General features: G+C 34.8%; 1 protein-coding gene across 20 annotated transcripts in view; it reads left to right on the top strand.

The window, feature by feature from the left end:
- The window catches only part of NUP62CL (nucleoporin 62 C-terminal like), a 79543-nt gene extending 56581 nt beyond the window's left edge, over nt 1–22962 (top strand). For all 20 annotated transcript variants that reach the window (XM_005654285.4, XM_005654288.4, XM_013983740.3 and 17 more), the window contains 2 exons: nt 554–620; nt 22046–22962. In XM_005654285.4, coding sequence (XP_005654342.1) covers nt 554–620; nt 22046–22140 — 162 coding nt within the window. In that variant the 3' untranslated portion in view covers nt 22141–22962. The remainder of the gene's footprint in view (nt 1–553; nt 621–22045) is intronic.
- The last annotated feature ends 430 nt before the right edge of the window (nt 22963–23392 follow it).

Here is a 23392-nt window from a genome sequence, read left to right as displayed (position 1 = left end):
TAAAAAAATAAATAAGTCATGTGGCCATAGTAAATAATATCCATTATTGAAAATTGCTAAGAGAATAGATTGGAAAAGTCCCCATCACAAGAAAAAAAATTTTTTGTAACTGGTGTATGTTAACTAGACTTAATGTGGTGATCATTTCGCAATATACACAAATATTATTGTATACACCTGAAACTAATATATGTCAATTATACTTCAATTAAAAAATTGTTGCTTTTGTTAACAGAAGGTAATATTTAAAAACATTTTATGTGCATTTCTTATTAAATGTCTCTTAATATTCTTTATTTTTATACTATAGAAGTCAGCTTTTATTGTAGAAATTGAATTCTTAACAGTTACAAAATAGATTGAACTAATATATAGATGTAATGAACATTACAAATATGAAATAGCAAAATCCCACACAATTCTCATAGCACATTTTCAGGCAGTTTCTTACCAGAAGAAATGAAAATAACTTCCAAATTTCAGTTTTTTATTTTTATTTTTTGTTTTCCATATCAGAATAATCATAATCTAAAAATCTTGTTTTTGTTTTTAGCTCCAGCAGATCTGCAAAATTCTGAATGCTCATATGGATTCTCTGCAATGGATTAATCAGACATCAGGTAAGAGTTTATTTGTACATCAAATTATCTGCATTGCAGGTAGAAAATGTGATACAAGTCAGCACCAAGACCGCACTCAAATAAAAGCTCAGTTGTAGGGGTGTTGTTAAATTTAACACATGGTGTATCTGTATTAATCCTGAAGAACTCTAATTGCTTATTTTTATAAAATGAAATGCAGATAACTAGAAATGAATAAAAATGATGAGTGTTTAGGAAGGGAATGGAAGAGATAGGGCTATAAAACAGGACTTCTTTGTTTATACCTTTTTATATAATTTTGACTTTTGGGCCATTTAAAAGTTAAATACTCAAAAATTAAAATTAAGCCAAAAATAATAGGAAAAAGACAAATGCTAAAACTGAATACAAAATGAAACCAAACAAACCTGTGTAACTAACTTATAACAAAATCATGCAGTTCAAATAACTTTTGAACAAAGTTTTTAAAAAATTTTTAAATTTTTTATTAATGTATAGTTGATTTACAATGTTATGCCAATTTCTGCTGCACAGCAAAGTGACCCAGTCATACATATTTATACATTCCTTATATTATCTATCATCATGGTCTATCCCAGGAGATTGGATATAGTTTCCTGTACTATCCATTCTAAATGTAATAGTTTGCATCTACTAATGCTGACAAACTCCCAGTCTGTCCCACTCTCTCCCTCCTTTGAACATAGTGTTCTTGATGGTGCATCCTTGCTAGAATGTAATCTTTTTATTCAAATTGCCTTCAAAGCTAAATTTTATTTGATTTGATTCAGATTTTATTCTTTTTTAATAGCCAAACTAATTTAATAAATGAATATAATAAAGTTAATGAATTAAGGGTCAATATGCAAAAATCACCTCTGTCTCTACATTCCAGCATTAAACAAATGAAAAAATAACATTTAAAATACACCATTTAAAATAGCATCAGAAAACATTAGTACCTAGGATTAAAGCCAATTAAATATATTTAAAACCTCTATACACAAAGCTAGAAAACATTAACTCAGTAAGTAAAAGACCTCCATAAATATCATCTCTAATCTTTAGGATGTAATCTTAGTGATAAAAAGAAGTGCAAAGAAATCTTTAGCTGGAGTTGCTGCTGTGGTGCAACAGGTTGGGGATCTGATATTGTCTCTTTGGTGGCACAGGTTCAATCTGTGGCCAAGCACAATGGGTTAAGGATCCAGCGTTGCTGCACCCATGGCATAAGTCATAGCTGTGGCTGAGATTCAGTATCTGGCCTGGGAACTTCAATATGCTGCAGGTGTGGACATAAAAAAAAAGAAATCTTAAGCTTTCTTAAAAATTTTATTGTTAGTTTCAGAATTATACTATAATTATATAAACATGGTATAATAATGATGCTATTTCATATATTTTATAGTATAAAGAAAATGCACAAATATATTAATGATAATAGAAACCAAGATTTTCATTGAAAGATGATATATTTTTCTTTCCCTCTTTTATACTTGTATTATAAATTTGAATTGGAAATATCAGTATGAATTCCTATTCCCTATTTTCTGTACATGGAAAGGGCCAAGAAGCAATGACACACCCTGATAGCAGTGAGCACATCTAGCACCAAGATCTTGGTTTCTAAATACCATTACCATTAAAAGGAACCAAGACTTCTTGGAGAAATACCTGCTCTCAGGTCTTAGTCAAGGAAAGAGTTAAGTTTGGTACTTTTTATGCCAGAAAACAGAGATTGTTCAAAGGCTAATGAAATTATATCAGGACACAAGATTGTGCTTTAATGGGCTTCTACTGGCCAAATCAGGTTTCAACATCAAAAAGAATGACAATGATGGATGATAATACATTGAGGGAGAAAAAAATTCATGAGTCTGCAGTGATACTCTAAAGAGAGAGAGAGAGAAATGGGAGGTGCAAGGAAAAGTCTTTATAGAAGCATGCCAGAATTAGAGAACTACTGTTAAAAGCGTTTTCAATGGATCGCTTTTACTAAGCTTTCCCTGATCCTGAATATCCTGTCTCATTTATAAAATATTTTAACTGTTAGTCATTTCTTGGCAGAAAAAATATAATAGCAGGAAATGGACCAAATAGAGAGTTATTGTTTTTGAGTTTTATTTAGGTATAACTTTTATGCTTCATTTTAATTACATTAATTTATATACAGTCATTTTTTATTTTATGATTTTTATTTTTTCCATTATAGTTGATTTACATTGTTCTGTTAATTTCTACTTTAAAGTGACCCAGTCATATATATATTTCTTTATTAATTCTTTTTCTCACATTATCCTCCATCATGTTCCATCACAGGTGACTGAATATAGTTCCCTGTGCTATACAGCAGGATCTCATTGCATATCCACTCCAAATGCAATAGTTTGCATCTATTAACCCCAGATTCCCAGTCCATCCCACTCCCTCCCCCTCCCCCTTGGCAACCACAAGTCTGTTCTCCAAGTGCATGAGCTTCTTTCCTATGGAAAGTTTCATTTGTGCCATATATTAGATTCCAGATATAAGTGATTATACACTCAGTTTAATTGTACAGTTTAATGGGAAAGTCACAATTTTGTAGCCTCAGCTTAATGATTGATTCAGGCAAGCGTCATCAAGGAATGCTAAAACCATTGAGTTTAAGATTGTTGGGGAACAAAGTATTTGCATGGTCTCAAAAATACCAGTCTACAGATTACTTAAGAATTACAAAAGAGAAAATGTGCCTTTAGAACAGAGCTATCTGATGAGTACCACTTTAATTGTGATCAAATTTAATATCACCAATAGTGGGATAACTTATTATTGTGTGTCTCTTGATCTGACATGAGAAGTGCACAGTATCCCATATGTAGTATTCTTACCAAAAATGTTTAACTGAATCAAGTCACAAGAATCAGGCAGTCTACATGTGAGACATTCTGAAAGATAATTGGCTTTGACTCTTGAAAAATCAGTCATGGGAAACAAAAAAAATTCAAAACAAAAAATTAAGGGGATTGTTGTAGATTAAAAGAAATATAACAATCAAGTCTACCATATTAACTTTGATTAGGAGTTCCCATCATGGCTCAGCAGTTAGCAAGACCAACTAGCATCCATGAGGATGCAGGTTCGATCCCTGGCCTCGCTCAGTGGGTTAAGGATCTGGTGTTGCCGTGAGCTGTGGTGTAGTTCACAGATGCAGCTCAGATCCCGCATTGCTGTGGCTCTGATGTAGGTCAGTGGCTACAATTCTGATTAAACCCCTATCCTGGGAACCTCCATATGCAGGGGGTGTGGCCCTAAAAAGACAAAAAGACCAAAAAAAAAAAAAAACTTTGATTAGATACTGGATCAAAATCAAGAAGACCTTTAGAACAATTGGGGAAATTGAATATGGACTATACATTAAATATTAAGGAATTTTAAAATTTTCTTATGTGTGTTATTGCGGTTATGTAGGAAAATAGTTTTATTCTTATAAGCTCTATGCTACATTATTTAGAGTAGTGTCATGTTTCTAGTTTTACTTCAAGTGGCTCAGCCAAAACCATTTGTGAAGAGAAAGAGAAGGAACAATTTGTGGCAATATGGTAACAGTGGCTTAATGTAGGAAAAGGTATACGAGTTTATGATTCTTACTTTTCTCTCAACTTTTCTACCGATTTAAAATTAAAAATGGTGGGAACTGAGTTTTAGGGACTTTTGCCTAAATATGGAATATAATGAGACTTCAGTAATTAAGACAAATGGGGGCTAGTTAGCCAATCAGAGTTACTATTTTTAAAGATGTGGTATGAAAATAATACAAATCTTATTTGGCTTTATAGATTCCTTATTCTCTGCATTAATAGAGGTCATCAGCCATGAACTACTTCTTTTTCCATTCTACACATAACCTATATCATCATTATCCATCTTTACTTCCTTTTCTCTAAATTGTGTTTTGAATCTAATTAGAGGGAGGTTAAGTTCTATATTGCTTTAGTACAAATTACCTGATGGGAAGAGGTTTCGGAGTCAGATATGGATTCAAGTCAAGGTGTTACCACTTAATAGTTGTGTGACCTTAATTGTTACTTAATCTCTCTCTAAATGGAGGGTAATATTTACCTTTTAGGGCTTTTGTAAGGATTAAAAGAAGTGACATTGAACTTTCCTTGAGTGGTGCCTGGCCCATGGTCAGTGGTCAGTAAATGATAGTAACAGAACCGGTTGTCAGGGTTTACTGCATATAGAAGTGGGGGTGGGGAGAAAGACAAGAAGGGTCTTAGATTTCAAAAGGTAGCTATTAAATTGGGCCTGGAGAAGGTAGTTCCAGGTAGATTATCATTGAAAACTATTTAGTGATGTTGGAACAGCTGAGATGTGGGAGAATGTAAGTGGCCAGAAAACACTGTGCAATGAGATTATACAAAATTTCACTCAGTTGTATTCCTGTCTGATGCATATTTTCCTACAATGAGCAATGCTTTTTGGATGGAGTTTTGGGGGATGTCAAAATGTAATTAGGTAAAGAAAGATTATGGTGATTTTTTTTTTTTCTCTTGGCTGGGATCCTCTTTGTCATAAATGAAATCTCAAGGCTCTCAGCCAGTGTTTTCCTACTAATAAAATTAAGGTTGTTAGCACTACAAAGAACTTACTTTATTATGTAAATGAAGAAACTGCAGTTCAGAGAGGTTAAATGACTTCCCTAAGAGCACACAGTTAATTAGTGGCAGAGCTAGGACCAGAATCCAAATTTCCTAATTATCACAACAGTGTTTTTTTTCTACTGGTATGCCCTTAAAACAATTCTAACGTAGGCATTACTGGATATAAAAACAAATCTTAGTCATGTACCTAACCGTAGAGAACAAGAGTTTTGAAAGTATGATAATGGTGATACTTGGATGGGATGTAAGTTCTAGATGTTTGGGTAAAGTTCTCAGTGGACACAGGGTAAGAAGAGTAAGACAATGGAGAGTAATGATTACTTGGAGTTACTTTTCTGTTCAATTCAGCTGGAGGGGCAATGAGAGTTCACAGAGGTTCCCAAATGAGACAAAGGAGGCCATGATAATGGAAAAAGTCTGGTAATTCTTGATACTGTGTGCTCCTTTTTACTATTCCCACCCAAGGAAGCTTTCCTTTTCACATCAGCAAATGACATGATCAAGGAATGGAGAGTGGCAGAATTTATGCTAAGAGAAGGTTTTTGTTGTTGGTGGTGGTGGTTTATTTTGCTTTTTAATAATTAATGGGATCATGTCTGCTGAAATGATCTGTGGACTAAGTTGTTTGTTTTAATTTTTTTAAATTGTAATCAATTGTTATTTCCCCAATACATTTTTTTTTTTTTTTGCTACTGTACAGCGTGGTGACCCATTCTATTTTCTCACATTGTCATGCTCCATCATAAGTGACTAGACATAGTTCCCAGTGCTATACAGAAGGGTCTCATTGTTAGTCCATCCCAAAGGCAATAGTCTGCATCTATTAACCACAAGCTCCCAATCCATCCCACTCCCTCCCCCTCCCCCTTGGCAACTACAAGTCTAAGTATAGTTGACTTACAATATTGTGTTAATTTCTGCTGTGCAATATTGTAATTTCTGACTTACAATATTGTGTTAATTTTGTTGCTGTGCAACAAAATTATATATATATAATTTTTCCATTATGGTTTATCACAAGACATTGAATATAGTTCCCTGTGCTGTTCAGTAGGACCTTGTTTATCTATTCTTTATATATTAGCTTATATCTGCTAACTCCATCCTCCCATTCCTTCCCTCCCTCAAACCCCTCCCCCTTGGCAACCACAAGTCTGTTCTCTATGTTGTGGACTGAGAAGTTTTAAGGTTAAACTTATCAATGAGTCTCTTTATTCACATTCTAAATAATACTTATAGAAAAACTAATACATCTGTTATTTTAGCAATAGAAATAATATAATTTGTTTACCAAAGAGAAATCTCTAAGATTTTTTTTAAAACAATGATTTTAAAGCTGAAATCTGTATTTTGAAAGGTTTCTGGGAAACATTTTTATGATTTGATATCTTTAATGACAGTACAGTTTTTTTCTGGTATAAAACAACTATTAATGCTAATAAGATCATGTATTTAAGTTAAAAATCAACTTGTTTTTAAAGGTGGTTTGAAAATCATACATTACACTTTAAGTATGTTAAAATATTACACCATATTCAGTAAATTTTTCAATATCTATGAGTAAATAAAGAACCAGGCCCCTTTCTTCCTGTAATCTACATAGAACTATGATGGAACTGAACTAGAAAGAGATAAGCCATAAGAGTATTGAATGAGAGCATCTGAACATGTGCTGGTATTGGCCAGTTTTCAAATTTGATACTTTTTCATTTTTTTTAACATTTTCTATGCTGCTTTTCCTCATGATTAATATAGCTAATTGAGAGTTAATAGTAACTATAGTCATATAGTAGTTCCCTCTGTTATCTTTCTCTTTGTACAAATTTATGGCATTATTTCGAGGTTGGCTTGATGGCAATGCTGTAGTCACACATCTGTCTTCTCAGTTGGCATTCACTGAAACTGCGGCAACTCCAGCTCTGCTGGGACCACTTATGACAGGGTTGGCAATCAATCTGAGCCAATTTGTTACTCATTTAAAATATATGGAGCTACTTCTTTTAGAGGGGGGGAGATAGGCCTGAAGGAAAGGCATTTTTGGTTTCTTCATATACCAAACCTTGTCATATCTGTTAATATTTATCAAACAAGAGTTCCTGTCGTGGCGCAGTGGTTAACGAATCCAACTAGGAACCATGACGTTGCGGGTTCGGTCCCTGCCCTTGCTCAGTGGGTTGATGATCCAGCGTTGCCGTTGCTGTGAGCTGTGGTGCAGGTTGCAGACGCGGCTCAGGTCCCGCGTTGCTGTGGCTCTGGTGTAGGCTGGTGGCTATGGCTCCGATTAAACCCCTAGCCTGGGAATCTCCATATGCTGCGGGAGCAGCCCAAGAAATAGCAAAAAGACAAAAAAATATATATATATTTATCAAACACCATAATAAAGGTGGAAAGATGGGCGGTGGAAAATCTTATACTTGTCATTATTTGAAAGTTCCTTAAATATTGTCATCACATTTGCTTCTCTTACGAAGTGTCCCAAAGGTACATGACTAAAATATATTTCATCTGTAATCATTGCAGTCTCTTATGGGTTAGACTGCCATAATTATTTAATATCTGCTCACAACATTTAGCCAGCTATTTATGGCAGAAAGAGAATAATCCTTAGCATACCTAGAAATGCTGTAAGAAACTGTGATATTTCTAAAATATAGTCCTACTAACACTGGCCTATGAACACCTTATTTATTTATTTTTGACATAAAACATACTTAGTCATCTAGTGTGATGCTACTAACTTACATAAAATGCCTTCAGGATTATTTTAGAGAAGCAACTTTTTGTGATATGTCATAATCATATTTCATTTTTACCCAAAGTTAATGTTTATTGTTTGAAAGATTATTTTAAAATAGATCTTTTTTCAAGGATGGGCATCTTTTTCTTTTTTCTTTTTTGTTAAATTGAGGTGTATTGGACATACAGCATTGCATTAGATTTAGGTGTACAACACAATGATTCAGTATTTGTATGCATTGCCAAATGATTGCCCCATAAGTCTAGTTAACATCTGTCACCTTATTACATAGTTAGAATTTTTTTCTTGAGAACTTTTAAGATCTACTCTTAGCATCTTTCAATAGGCAATACAGTGTTATTAACTATAGTTAAGAAACTTTGGTCCAGACAAGAAGTGCTTTAATTTTTTTTTTTTTTTTTTTTTTTTTGGCCACACTCATGGCATGCAGAAGTTCCTGGGCCAGGGATCGAACTCGCACCACAGCAGCCACCTGAGCCACAGCAGTGGCAATGCCAGATCCCACTGAGTCACCAGGGAACACCTAAAATATTTTTATTAATTACTTTCAGCTGCTTCATATCTAAAGTGTATCTAATGCCAAGATGCCAAAAGATACGTTTGAATTCCAATTAATGTGTCTTCTTCCTATTTCATCTTCTAGAATAGAATCTGCTTTACTGATTGAGGTGGTTTCTTTTACCTCTTCTTTTTTCAAAAATTCTTTGGGAAATCTTGGTGACATCAGTTGATCAATGAGGTCATCTGTGTGTTCTGGAGTATAATGTTTCACTTCAGAAACTTGAGAGGTGAATGCTCTTGATCTTGATCAGAGATGTGGCAACAACACAAAGAAACACTTTAAAAGGGTCTCTTAAGCTCAACAGAAACAGGTACTTACTTGCTTCTTCCCACTGCAGTTAAGTGAAAGGTATTTTATGTCTTCCCATTGTTTAATGAGCTGCCCCTTCATCTCTGCTCCCCTTTACAGATGAAATAGATTTATTGTCACACCATTGTTCCTTGATCCTAAGGACTTTGTTGTAGGTTAGATTAGGGTACTAAGATTAAAAATGATCAAGTCTTCAGCTCCTGTTAGGAAAGAGTATGTGATAGTTAACATTCTCAGAGCTCCTCTTCCCAAACTTCCTTTCTATATGTAAATCCAGATTTGAAATAAACTCAATACATCTGCAAAATTAGATTTCTCACTAATCCTACTTATGTACATTTTGTGCCCAAGTGAATTTCCTCAAGCTGGAGAGCCTCCCCAGATGAATTATATGTAACATGATTTAAATCACTCCCAAATAGCAGAATTTATATTGTTTGTGTGATATACAGATTTTTCTCCAAAGCAATTTTCTTCCTATTAGTGGCTAAAAACTATAAATATACTACAGCCTTGCAATAATGCTGTTTTGGGGCCCACGCTCTATGGCCACCTCATAGATAAAGTGGCCTGATAGTATTTCACCAATGACATCTCCCCAGTTGGGATTCAGATAGACCTGCTTTATTTTGAGCACTTCAGTGTTTGAAAGGACAACAAATAGTGTTATGCTGTGGTGCCAGTTGGTACTTTTTATTTAAAATTTTCATAGCATTTGACAGACAGACGCACTGTAATAGAAAAAGTACTCTTATCTGGGAGTCTGAAGATATGAGTCCTGCTATCCATTCTCATTAGTTTTGGCCTTTGGGAAGCCACTGAGCCTTCCTGAGTTTTTAGTTATTCTCTTTACCCTAGGATATTGTGGGAATCAAATAAGGTAATATGTATAGGCATTTTGAAAACTCAACTGCTACATAATAGAAAGTGTTCTTTTAGATGCAAGTCAAAACCACAAAGTAGTTGTGACTCTAAATACAAAGCACCTACTATGTGCCAAGGGGCTGTGTTAATTAGTGTAGGAAGTAGAAACATCAATGGCACGCACCTCTACCTTGAACAGGTTCGTGTGGCTCTGGGGGCAGTAAAGAAAGAGCAACCTAATCTTTAGTTGATTTTCTAGAAAAGCTAGAATTTGAAATGAGACTTGAATAGTAAGTTACATTTCAACAGGATGACTCTCTAAGGGCCACTTCAGATGTAATAATCCCACTACCGTGTCCTGCTTCCTGCCTCTCTACCTCCAAGAATTCAGGATGCCTTCGCCATTTTTTGTTTTTATTCCTTTCCCTGAAATGTACTTTTTATGAATCTCATGTGAAGGATAGTGCTGTATACAAGCGGAGTGTCTTGTCATCACCACCTTAATTTATCAGTGACGAGATTAGGATGAGAATTCTTGTGGCAGAGTTGAGAGCTTCGAACGTCTCTAGAAATACTCTTCTTCCCATCAGACCATAGTTAGCACTAAGAATTCGAGTATGTTTATTCTGAGTGTTACTTTAGTTTCAGTAACCTGGGAATCTTCTTAAAAGTACCTGTGACAAGTGGGAAAACAGTGTTCTGTCTCTCCTTTCTTTGCCTCCCTCTCTCCCTCCCCATTTCCCACTTCCGACCTCCTTCTTCCCCTTTTTGATTGAGAAATAAACCTTAATTAGGTTAAGCTCCCAGGTTTTCAAGGTTGCTTTTAAACAGCAGTCTAACCTACTACTGAAGTATATACTACAGTAACTAAACCTTAAAATGTGGCTTTGGCTTAGCAGACATGCAACAGTGAGGAAACCCGTATGGAAAGCTGAAAAGATGGCCAACTATACTAAACAGTGACACTGTTGCCTCACACAAATTGAGGGTCATATTAGGTGCCTACTCAGCAGGCACTTCTAGAAGTTGGGAATCAAAACCTTATTTGTGTGTGTTAGTCTTTTACACTAATTGAAATTTTTTATTATGTAATTGTGGATTCACGTATAGTGGAAGAAATAACAGAGGTCCTGAAGAAATAATGTAGAGTTCCTATTTATTCTTTTCCTAGTTTTCCCCAGTGGTAGCATCTTACAAAACTGTAGTACAAAGAGTTCTCATCATGGCTCAGTGGAAACGAAGCCAACTAGGAACCGTGAGGTTTCGGGATTGATCCCTGGCCTCACTCAGTGGGTTAAGGTTCCAGCGTTGCCAGGAGCTGTGGTGTAGGTTGCAGACGTGGCTTGGATCCTGCATTGCTGTGCCTGTGGTGGAGGCCAGCAGCTGTAGCTCCAATTCGACCCCTAGCCTGGGAACCTCCATATGCTGTGGGTGTGGCCCTAAAAAAGCAAAACAACAACAACCAAAACTGTAGTACAGTGTCACAACTAGGGTATTAACATCTATAAAATCTGACTTGTTCAGATTTCCAGTTTTACTTGTGTGTATGTGTGTTTAGTCATATACAGTTATATCACAGGTGCAGGTTTGTATATCCACAACTAAAGTCAAAATACAGAACAGTTCCATTACCACGAGAATTTCTCAATACTCCCCTTTTATCACTACACCCACCTCCCACCACATTCTCCTACTCCATGCTCCCCTAATTCTTGAAAACTTCCAATCTATTCTCCCTTTCTAAAATTTTATCATTTCAAAATACCATCTAAAATGGAATCATACAGCATGTAATCTTTAGGGGTTGGCTTTTTTTTTTTTAAACTCAGCATAATTCCCCAGATATTTATCTTACAAACTGTTGTAAGTCCATCTTAGATGTTTCCAGTTTTTGGCTCCTGGAAATAAAACTTCTATGAATATTTATTACAGAATCTTGTGTGAACATAAGTTTTCATTTCTCTGGCGTAGGTGCCCAAGAGTGAAATTGCTAGGTTATATGGTAGTTGCATATATAGTTTTATAAGAAACTGTTACAATGCTTTCCAGAAAGGCTGTACCATTTTTATATGCCCACCAGGAATGTATAAGTGATCTAATTTGTGTCCTCAGCATTTGGTATTTTCACTATTTTTTTTTTCATTTTAGCCATTCTGATAGATGTGTAGTGAGATCATTGAGGTTTTAATTGGATCATGCTTTTGGTGTCAAGTCTAAGAACTTTTTGTATAGTCCCATATCCCCTAAATTTTCTCCAGTGTTTTTTTCCCTACAGTTTTATTGTTTTATATTTTACGTTTAAGGCTGTGATCCATTTTGAGTTAATTTTTGTATAAGATGTGAGATTTAGGTAAAGTTATTTTTTTCCTCTATGAATATAAAACTTTTCTGAGATTTCTATTCCATATATTTATATGTCTTTCCCTTCACCAATATCACACTCTCTTCATTCTAGTAAGCCTTAATATCTTGGAGAGTGATTTCTTTCACTTTCTTTTTCTCCATCAAGGTTGTTATATCTATTTTAATTTCTTTGCATTTCGATAAAAATTTGCTGGGATTTGATAATAATTACATTGAATCTGTAGGTCAGTTTGGAGAGAATTGACATCTTTACTATGTTGATTCTTCTCATCCATGAACATAGTATGTCTCAATATTTATTTAGATCTTCTTTGCTTGCTTTCATCAGCATTTTGTCATTTTCAGCACCCATATCATATTCATGTTTTGGTTTTGCTAGACTTATACCTAAGTATTTAATTTTATTGGTAGTGATTACAAATGGTATTGAATTTTAAATTCTGGTTTCCACATGTTCATTGTTAGTACATAAAAACTCAGTTTTTATGTTATCTTGTATGCTTGATGAATTCACTTCTTGGTTCTAGGAGTTTGTTTTTGGGGGGTTTTTGTTTTGTTTTGGTTTTGATTCCTTGGGATTGTCTACATAGGTAGTTATATCATCTGCAAAAAGGGACATTTTAATTTCTTGGTTTCCAACCTGTATACTATTTATTTCTTTTTCTCACATTGCACTGGCTAGAACTGTAGTACCATGTTGAATAAGAGTGATGAGAGCAGACACCCTTTCCTTGTTTCTGAGTTTAGTTTTTCACTAGAAGTATGATTTTAGCTGTAGGGTTTTTTGTAGTTTTTTTTTTTTTTAACAAATTGAGGTAATTCTACTCTTCCTGACTTTTTATCATTAATGAATACTGGATTTTGTCAAAGGCTTTTCCTACATCAATCAATATAATCGTGATCTTTCTTTAACATGTTGATATGGTGGATTACATTGACACATATTTCAACACTGAGTCAACCTCACATTTATGGAATAAAATCTACTTGGTCCTGGTTACTAGTTCCTTTTATACATTGTTGGAGTTGGTTTGCTAGAATTTTCTTGAGTATTTTTAAGAGTTTGAGAGATTTTTTTTTTTTTTAATGCGCCTGAGCAGTACTCATCTATAGTTTTCTCTTATTTTTTTGTACTGTCATTTCTTAGTTTTGTTATCAGGCCACTATTTTTAAAATTATTTATTTGTTTTTTTCTTTTTATAGACACACCTGCCATATATAGAAGTTTCCAGGCTAAGGGTTGAATCAGAGCTGCAGCTGCCAGCCTGCACCACAACCATGGCAGTGCTAAATCTGACCACATGTGCAACTTATGCTGCAGCTTGTGGCAATGCCAGATCCTTAGCCCACTAAGCAAGGCCAGTGATCAAACCGGCATCATCATGGACGCTGTGTTGGGTTCTTAACCCGCTGAGCCACAACAGAATTCCAGGCCTCTGTTTTAGAAGAGTTTGTGAAGAATTGGTATTGATTTGTCTTTAGATATTTAGTAGAATTCTCCAGTGAAACCATCTGAGCCTGAATATTTCTCTTCTGGGAACTTTTTAATTACTAAGTTAATTTTTTTCATGCTTCTGGACTAGATTATTCATATTATCTTGGTTGAGTTTTCTTAATTTGTGGTGTATTTCTACTGTCATTTAATTTATAGGCATAAAGTTGTTCATAGAAATATTATCCTTTTAATGGCTACAGGTTCTGTCATGATATACCCTCTTTTATTCCTTATATTGATGATTTGTGTTCTCAATTTTTTTTCCTGTCTTGGTACAGAGGTTTTTGTCTCGTTATTGAGGTTTATCAATTTATTGATGTTTTTTTTTTCTGAAGAACTAGCCTTTTTGGTTTCCTTGCTTTTTCTCAATAGTGTTCCTTTTTTTTCAATTTCTGTGAAAACTACTCTTTAATATTTCCTTCTATCTCCTTGCTTTGGGTTCATTTTACTCTTTTTCAGTTTTCTTAAGTTAGGAACTTAGATTTTTGGTTTGAGACCTCTCCTTGTCTCTAAAAGTATTCTCTTTTAAGGGCTTCCTGATAATCGGCATTTTTGAAACCTTGGTTGTCATCTCTAATCATCAATTTCACTAATGCTTCTCTATCTGTTCTAAAGCTCCATGTTAACAAATATCTGCACATAGGATATGCCAAAAGCACCTCAAATTAAATTTGTATAAGTTTATCATTATCTTCACTCTCTCCTGGGCCTCCCAGATCTGTAACTCCTTCAACTTTTCTTTTTCTCAGCTGATTGCTACTATTTATTCAGAGACTTAAGATAGGCTGTTTCAATTTCTTTAGTAAGTGATTATGATTATACTTTTTAAGTAGCTCTTGAATCTTTTCTTTTCAGTAGATAACTGCCACTGCTTTATTTCAGATCTTCGTCCTCTCCTACTTTGAAAGTGGAATAGTTTTATATCATTTATGAAAAATATCAGTTCCTTGTCCATACCCCATTTCCTACTCCCCAGAAGCATATTCATTATTTTAGCTATTTTTTTAAAAAAAAGCAAAATATAAGTATCTCTAAAAACCATGTATACTACTACTTTTTAGTTTTTCCATTATAGGCCTTCTGTACTGACTTCCCAAAATAAGAGGTGAGGGTTTAACTCTTTTATACCACTTTCTTTCTTTCTTTCTTTCCTTCTTTCTCTCTCTCTCTTCCTTCCTCCCTTCCTCCCCTCACCACTCCCTTCCTTCCTTCTTTCATGTCTTTCTTTCTATTTATCTATCTATAATATACATAATACATGCATACAATATACAAATATATATAATTATGCAATTCATATAATATATATACCACCATACCACCCTCATTTTTTTTTACGGCCGCACCCACATCACATGGAAGTTCCCAGGCTAGGGGCTGAACTGGAGCTGCAGCTGCCAGCCTATGCCACAGACACAGCAACACGGGCTCTGAGCCACATCTGTGACCTACACCACAGCTCATGGCAATGCCAGATCCTTAACCCACTAAGTAAAGCCAGGGATCGTACCCGCATCCTTGTGGATACTGTCGGGTTCATTACCAGTGAGCTGCAGTGAGAACTCCTGAAAAGATCTTTAATCTACCCTCACACTTAATGGATAATATTGAACGTCAAATTCTAGCTTGGAAATAATTTTCTCTTAAACTTTTGGCAATATTATCCATTATCTTCTAGTTTTGAGGGCACTTTAATTCCTGAACTTTTTTGTTAACTCTTCATTTTTATGTTTTATTTATTCTACGGAAGTTTTAAGGATCACAATACTAAAATTTCAGCTGACCTGCCTCATTGTGGGTCTGTTTCATCCACTGAACTGGTGTTTGGTGACCTCTTCCTGTTGGGAAATTAATTTCTTTCAGTTTGGGGAAATTTCCTTCAATTAGGATTCTGATAATTTACTTTCCTATGTATTCTCCATTAAGAATAAGAAGATTCTGGAAGTTCTTTTATTCTGTCTGATATCCTAGACTGATCTAAATTTATTTTCTCTAATTTCTCTTTATGTCTTTGTTAAATTTTCTCAGATATTTACTGAACTTTTTATTCCAGTCTTTCTATTGATCTTTGCTTTCTGCCATAATTTTTATTTTGCAAGCATTTGTTGTGTTGTTTTATGATTGTGTGTGCGCATTAAATAGCACCCAGTTCTTATTTCATGGATTTAATATCCTCTCTCTGAGGATATTAATGATATTTAAAAATATTTTATTCTTCCTGGATTGTTTCTTTCAACTTTCTTTATCTTTCTGTTTTGTTTTGGTCTTTTGTGTGTGTGTGGTGGTTAATTTATTTTGGGTTTTTTTTAATTAAATTTTATTCAGGTATGGTTGATTTACAATGTTGTGTTCCCCCTGGTCTTTCTTATGTTAGAAGCTTTTCTCAAATATGTGGTGATCCTTGATTGTCCATTTATATTCAAGAATGAGACACCAAATTGTGGATGGGGCTTATTTACTAACTTGGTATAAAGTAGCTTGGCAAAAACTTTTGATTGGGAATTTTTAGGATTTTTTTACCTTTAGGATTTTTCTCTTTAGTTGATCATATTCTCCAAAGAAGAATTTTCTAATTCTTGGCTAGAGATTAATGAATTTAGTGGTAAGCCAGTATTCATAAAGCTGTTAGAGAGGGGACCAGGGGCTCAATGTTCATTTTGTAGACTTTTACTTAATCTCTTGCAAGCTTTAAATCCCTGTTTTTGGTACAGTTTCCCTGCCCTCAGCTCTGTCTGGTATCCCCAGTCTAGAGGTCATCTGTTTACCCTCTCCAAGGAAAAGCCTTCTGTTGGGCTTGGGTAGGGAGAATCACCCAGATGCATAGGATGTGGTGAAAAAGAGGGGGTCTCTTTAATCATTCATATTCCTGCTTTTAGCCCCACTTTCAGCACCACTTTGGATTACCTGTCCTGCTAATTCCAAGTCTTTTCTACGGTTCTAGTTAAATTTCTCAAAATTTTGTTCTTGTCTCCTTTCTTTTGTCTTTGTCCTTGTAGTTTTATGCTTTTATCCTTTTCTTTTTTTAAAAGTCTCCTTACTGCTCTTTCACCAGTGTTTTGGAATTCAGTAGCAATAAATTCATATGTTTAAATCTTTAACCAGGAACCTCACTGATCTCCTTTCCCCAGTGTTACCCGACTCCAATTCACTTTTACACAACTGCCAGAATGATCTTGATATAATGATACTCTATTCTAATCATCTCTTCAGTAGTTCCCATTGCCCAATGATAAATTGTTCCTTTGCATAATTTACAAACTACTCTGTATAACCTAATCTAACCCCTGCTGTTTTCAGCTTCATCTTTTGTTTGCAGCATTACTTTTTTTCATTGAAGTATAGTTGATTTACAATATTGTGTTGGTTTCAGAAGTATAGCATAATGATTCCAGTTTTTTGCAGGTTATATGCCATTATATGTTATTACAAAATAATGGGTATACTTCCTTGTGCTATCCAGTAAATCTTTGTTGCTTATCTATTTTATGTGTAGTAGTTTATATGTGTTAATCTCATACCCCTAATGTGTTCCTTCCTCCCTCCCTTTCCCCTTTGGGAACCCTAAGTTTGTTTGCAATGCCTGTGAGTAATATTTTTGGTTTTCACAAACACTTAATATTCTTTTCTCCATGTTTTTGGATGTTCAGTTGATTCTACCTGGCATATCCCACCCCATCATTGTCTGGTAGCTGCTCCCGTGCCAGACCATCTCTTCTGTGAACCCTTCCTTGACTCATCTTTCTAATAGGTTATTCTACATATGATATTATCAGCATCTATCATACACTGTTGCAGCTGTTTATTTACATATTTGCCTCTCTTACTGAAATTTGAGATCCTTGATGATAGAGAGTATATCTTAGTTATTTCTATATCTTCAGAACTTAGCAGTGTCTGACATGAACTTGGGAGCCAGTATATGTTTTTAATTTATTTGTCCCCTGATATGTACATAGCACACTGTACTCAGCTTTTTTTTTTTTTTTTTTTTTTTTTTTGTCTTTTTGCTATTTCTTGGGCTGCTCCCGCAGCATATGGAGGTTCCCAGGCTAGGGGTCTAATCGGAGCTGTAGCCTCTGGCCTACGCCAGAGTCACAGCAACGCGGGATCCGAGCCGCGTCTGCGACCTACACCGCAGCTCACGGCAATGCCAGTTGCTTACAGTTCCTTCCAAGTAAGTTGTACTAGTTATATTTTCACCACCAATTCATTAGGGTACTCATCTTTCTGCACTCCTTTTATTACTGGTTCTAAAATCATTATCACTACCACTACCATTATCATTATCATTCCTTGCTAAAAGTTATAGGTGAAAATATTTCCCTTTAATTTACATTCCTCTGAATATTAATGAGGTTGAGTTTTTTAAAATGTTTATGATAGAACAATGTAAATCAACTATAATAGAAAAAATAAAAACCTTAAATCAATCAATCAATCAATAAATAAAAGCATTTATAAACAATTTATATTTGATTTTCTAAGTTGCCTGTTTATATCTTTTGACCATTTTTTTATCAGGATATTTTTTCTCTTACTGCCACAGTCATTTTTTCTACAAGGAGAATAAGAGGTACACTATAGCAGTGATTATGAGAATACATTGCTTCCTTTGACAGTGAATTTAATATTATCTAAGAATATTTGTATGTATAACTTAAAAATATTTACAGTAGAAAACAGTGTTTGTGTTTAATGACCAAGGCTCTAATTTTCACAACTTTCTATGAAAGTCTTCTAATCTTTACCTGAAATATTTGCAAGTAGGGTAAGGTGAAGAAAACATCTGCCCCAAACAGAATGGGGCTAGCTGGAACCAGTTTTACCAGAATCTTATTTTTTTTGGGGGGGAAGTCATTTTTAAGAAATATTTTAAACATACAAATATGCTGTTTTAAACAATAGCTGTTTAACTAAAGCTATAGGCTTGTACAAATAGCACAACATCCAGTTTTAGGACATTTTCTATTACCTCCAGAAGTTCTCTCTTGCTCATTTATGGTTAATCCCCACTCGTATTCTGAGCCCCAGGCAACCACTAATTTACTTTCTGTCTATATAGATTGGCCTTTTCTGGAAAGTTTAAATACATGGAGTCATATTATATATGGCCTTTTTTGTCTGACAATGTTTTCAAGGTTCATCTATGTTGTAACGTGCATCAGTACTTCATTCCTTTTTAGCATTCTAGTGTATGAATATACCATATCTTTTTCATCCTTTCATCAGTTGTGTTTTCTTTTCTTTTCCCTTTCTTTTTTTTTTTTTGTTTTTTTTTTTGTTTTTTTAGGGCCGCACTTGAGGCATATGAAGGTTCCCAGGCTAGGGGTCAAATCGGAGCTGTGGTTGCTGGCCAACACCACAGCCACAGTGATGCAGGATCCAAGCCACATCTGTGACCTACACCACAGCTCACGGCAACGCTGGATACTTAACTCACTGAGCAAGGCCAGGGATCGAACTTGTGTCCTCTTGGATACTAGTCGTGTTTGTTAACCACTGAACCATGACGGGAACTCCTGTTTTATTTTCCATATATAATTTTAGCTCTTACATTTAGGTCAATAATCTACCGTGAATCAATTTTTCTTCATAGTTAAAGGTAGGGGTTCAACTTCATTTCCTTGTAGATATGCAGTTGTCCTTGTATCATTTGCTGAAAAAGACTATGCTTTCCCCCACTGAATTGTCTTGGCACCTTTGTTAAAAATTGACTATACAGAAGGTCTAAATAGACATTTCTCCAAAGAAGACAGACAGATGGCCAAAAAGCACATGAAAAGATGCTCAACATCACTAATTATCAGAGAAATGAAAATCACCTCACACCAGTCAGAATGGCCATCATCAAAAACTCTACAAATACATGCTGGAGAGGGTGTGGGTAAAAAGGAACCCTCCTACTCTGTTGGTGGGAATTTAAATTGGTGCAACCACTATGGAGAAAAGTATGGAATTTCCTTAAAAGACTAAATATTGAACTACCATATGATCCAGCAGTCCCACTCTTGGACATATATCCAGACAAAACCATAATTTGAAAACATACATGCACCCCAGTGCTCATACCAGCATTATTTATAATAGCCGAGACATGGATGCAACCTAAGTATCCATCGAGAGATGAATGGACAAAGAAAATGTGGTATATGTACACAATAGAATATTATTCAGCCATAAAAAAGAATGAAATAATGCCATTTTCAGCAACATGGGTAGACCTAGAGATTATCACACTAAGTGAAGTAAGTCAGACAGAGAAAGACAGACATCATATGATATCACTTATATATGGAATCTATAAAAAATTATGCAAAAGAACTTATTTACAAAACAGAACCTGACTCACGGATTTCAAAATCAAATTTGTGATCACCAAAGGGGAAATGTGGTGTGGAAGGATAAATTAGGAGAGTGGGATTAACAGATATACAATACTATATATAAAATAAATGACTAACAAGGACGTACTCCATACTCTGTAATAACCTATATGGGAAAAGAATCTGAAAAAGAGTGGATATATTATATGTATAACTGATTCACTTTGCTGTACACCTGAAACTAACACATTATAAATAAACTATTTTCCAATAAAATTTAAAAACATCAATTGATCATAAATATAGGGTTTTATTTCTGGACTTTCTTTCTGTTCCACTGATCTCTATCCTATGCTAATACCATACTGTCTTGATTACTGTAGCTTTGTAGTAAGTTTTAAAACTGGGTAGTGTAATTCCTGCAATTTATTCTTTTTATAGTATTCTAGGTCCTTGTCTTTTCATGAAAAATTTAAAGCTTGTTACTTCTATAAAAATAGCCCACTGGAATTTTCATAAGGATTGCATTGAATGTGTGGATCAATTTGAGGAGAACTGATATCTTAACACCACTGTGTCTTTCAATCCATGAACCTGGAGCATCTAATTTTTTAGATCTTCTTTAGTTTCTCCTAGCAATGGTTTATAGTTTTCAGTATACAGATTCTATAGTTAACTTGGTAAGCTTATTCCTCAGTATTTTGAATCTTTTGATGGTGCTGGGAGTAGAGTTGTTTTCTTAATTTCATTTTCATAGTGTTAATACAGTTACTTTTTAAAAAAACTGTCAGATGTGCATAGCATATTTCCCATCAAATTTTGACTATTACTAGCTTTTTACTTCTAGTTTGATATATAATTTAATAGGCCTTCAGAGACCAGTCACGCATGCATATCATGGGACCAGAACTCTGGGCAGTTAAGTGCCTGGGTGCCCTTAAAAAATAAAACTCCAAAAAATTTAAAATATGTTAATACAGAAATAGTCCTGAGAATTCAATTTGAAGACATGACAAAATATTTATGGTAAGACTCTCTTAATAATGCTGACTTGTGTTTCTCAACATTTCATTGATTTTGAAAATTTGTGTAAATGTCCTCCTTTGCATTTAACATGTATCAATCAGCAAATTAAGCAGATTGTGCTTATGTTGACACTTCTGGCCTCAAGTTAACGGTTTGTTTGTAGTGCTCATTTGTGCTTCTACCACATTGAAAAATGTTATCTGGGGGAAAAAATTTGCACCCTGCAGTTAGTTATTACAACAGAAAGGAGATGTGTTTTGCCAGATGGTTTTCCTAGTCTTTTCGTAGACAACCATCATTTACATCACTTGTTCTTAAAAAAGGTGTGAGCTCACAGAATGCCTATATGTCATAAGATAGGGTGAGATATTATACTTCAAAAACTACATAGCATTGCTTCTTTACCAATCAGTTGAAGAAAACTAAAGTATATTTTTTCACGTTTTTAGTTTTTCTTTTGTAAAATTTTTCTGAAATTTGTGGCACCAGTTATTGCCTCTGAACCACTGAGCATTAATAAACCCTAAAACAAGTGACCAAATTTATTTGTGCACGTAAATAGAAAACATCAGATTATCACGCTTACTTCAACAGCTTATTTTTACCACAGAAAGTTACTGTTTTATAAGGTAAAATGAATGGTATTTTGTGTTGCTCTGCCACCGAGCAAATTTAAGGACCACCAAGTTAAATAAATCATTAGAAATGTGAAGATACTCAGTGTACTAATTTGCTTATAGGCAGCAAAGACCCACCAAAATCTACACATTCAATTTAATGGCCATCCTGTACGGTGCTTTTAGGCTGTAATGAGTAAAAAGCAGCTAACAGTTCTCTTCGACAAAACATACAGTGTCAAGGCGACTGTTACTTACCTGAAAGATAGGGAAAGCAAGTCAAGAACTGTCTTCCTGTTCACTGTTTTCAAAGTTTCCAACTAGATAGCGGCAGTTTTTTGTCTTCTTTATTTTTAATACTTAAGGCTGCTAACATTGACATGTAAAGCTTTATAAATAATAGGTTGAAGGGAGAACATAAGTTATTATGTCCCTGGGCTATTTTGACCTCCGAGTAACACTGCCTAACTTCCCCCCCGTAGGCATGCTGCAAAGGAAGGTAGAAGAGGTAACACAGGTTTTCGAGCATCGTCGTCGCCAGGAGCAAGACCGCAATATCAGGATTGCTTTTGATTGAATGATCCTGTCTTCAACATGCTGTTTTTGGATTATACATGACCTATAAATGTTAATGGTGTTCATCAGACTAGTATTTACAGTTACAGTTCAATCTTTGGTGGCAATAAAGTGTATGTTCATTTTTTTCCCATTTAAGTATTGTGCTGTTGAGAATGATACTGTAGTTTGGCTTTTAGTAATAGCAAAGCAAAGCTATATCGGCCCTTCTCTCTAGGCAGCAACCTATTTGATGTTGACTCTGTGCGTAATTCGCGTCCTACTCTTCTAGGTTCCATATCTTACCGCCAGCACACATGGTCCTCACTCCAACTGGATCATAGAGAAATGTTTGCCAAAAAAGTAGATGCCAACCAGTCTTTACTGGATGCCTATTAACATTCAATGTATAGTGCTAGATACTGTAAAGTCTCCTCAAAGGAACTGTCTACTTTGATATGTAATTAATGCCTTTCTGTATAAAAACAATATAGACAATGCAAGAAGTGTGTTATGAATTACAGAAAGTATGTTATAGAAATTCAGAGACGGGAGGAAAAGCTAGGGAGGATTTAGGATTAATTCAAGGTTATTTTTAAAAGGGAATCCAGGCAGTTCATTTGTTTTTGATGTACAGATAATCTGATGTTTTACTTGGTTTTAGTGTATGATTTATGGTTGTGGATTTTGTGTATTTGTTTGTTTATTCGCTTCTTAAGAAAAAGCCTTGTTCTTAGCTTGGGAACAACTTGATCTCTTGTGTTTCATGCTTTACTGAAGTCATAAATAAAGGCGATGCCCTGAAAAATGAAAGTATAACACTAAAATAAACTCCTTAAAAGTTGTTGAGTGACGAGAGCTTAGTTACCCATAATTACTGAGCTGAATTTCTTTTGTACTGACTGATCATGACCATCCTTAGGGGTACATATTACAGAAAGAAAATATTTTAGAAATGAGTATCAGTGATTTATATCACTTTACAAGTGAACCAAATATCAGAACTTACATGGCCCCTGTTTTTCCTACCCACACTTCTCAAAGTAGCAGCTTCTAATCAGGTAAGTTATTGTTACCTCTTAAAATTATAAAATATGAGACTGTTTAATTTTATGGGTGATTTCTGTAGGTAAACAGCTTTTGAATATAATCTTGAGTAATCTCTAATTTTGAATCCAGTATTACTACTATTATAACCCAGACAAAAACATTTTCCCTATTGTGTCTGGAGATTCAACTCTTGTAGTCTCTGCACACATTAAGTTCCACATTCA

This window comes from Sus scrofa, chromosome X, assembly GCF_054392235.1.
Source record: "Sus scrofa isolate SSC_HxYL_T2T_F1_AM1 chromosome X, Sscrofa_HxYL_maternal_Yorkshire_Landrace_v2.0, whole genome shotgun sequence".
In the NCBI taxonomy this organism is placed as follows: domain Eukaryota; kingdom Metazoa; phylum Chordata; class Mammalia; order Artiodactyla; family Suidae; genus Sus; species Sus scrofa.
Note: the sequence above shows the minus strand (reverse complement) of the source record. Positions and strands in the feature narration are given on the sequence as shown.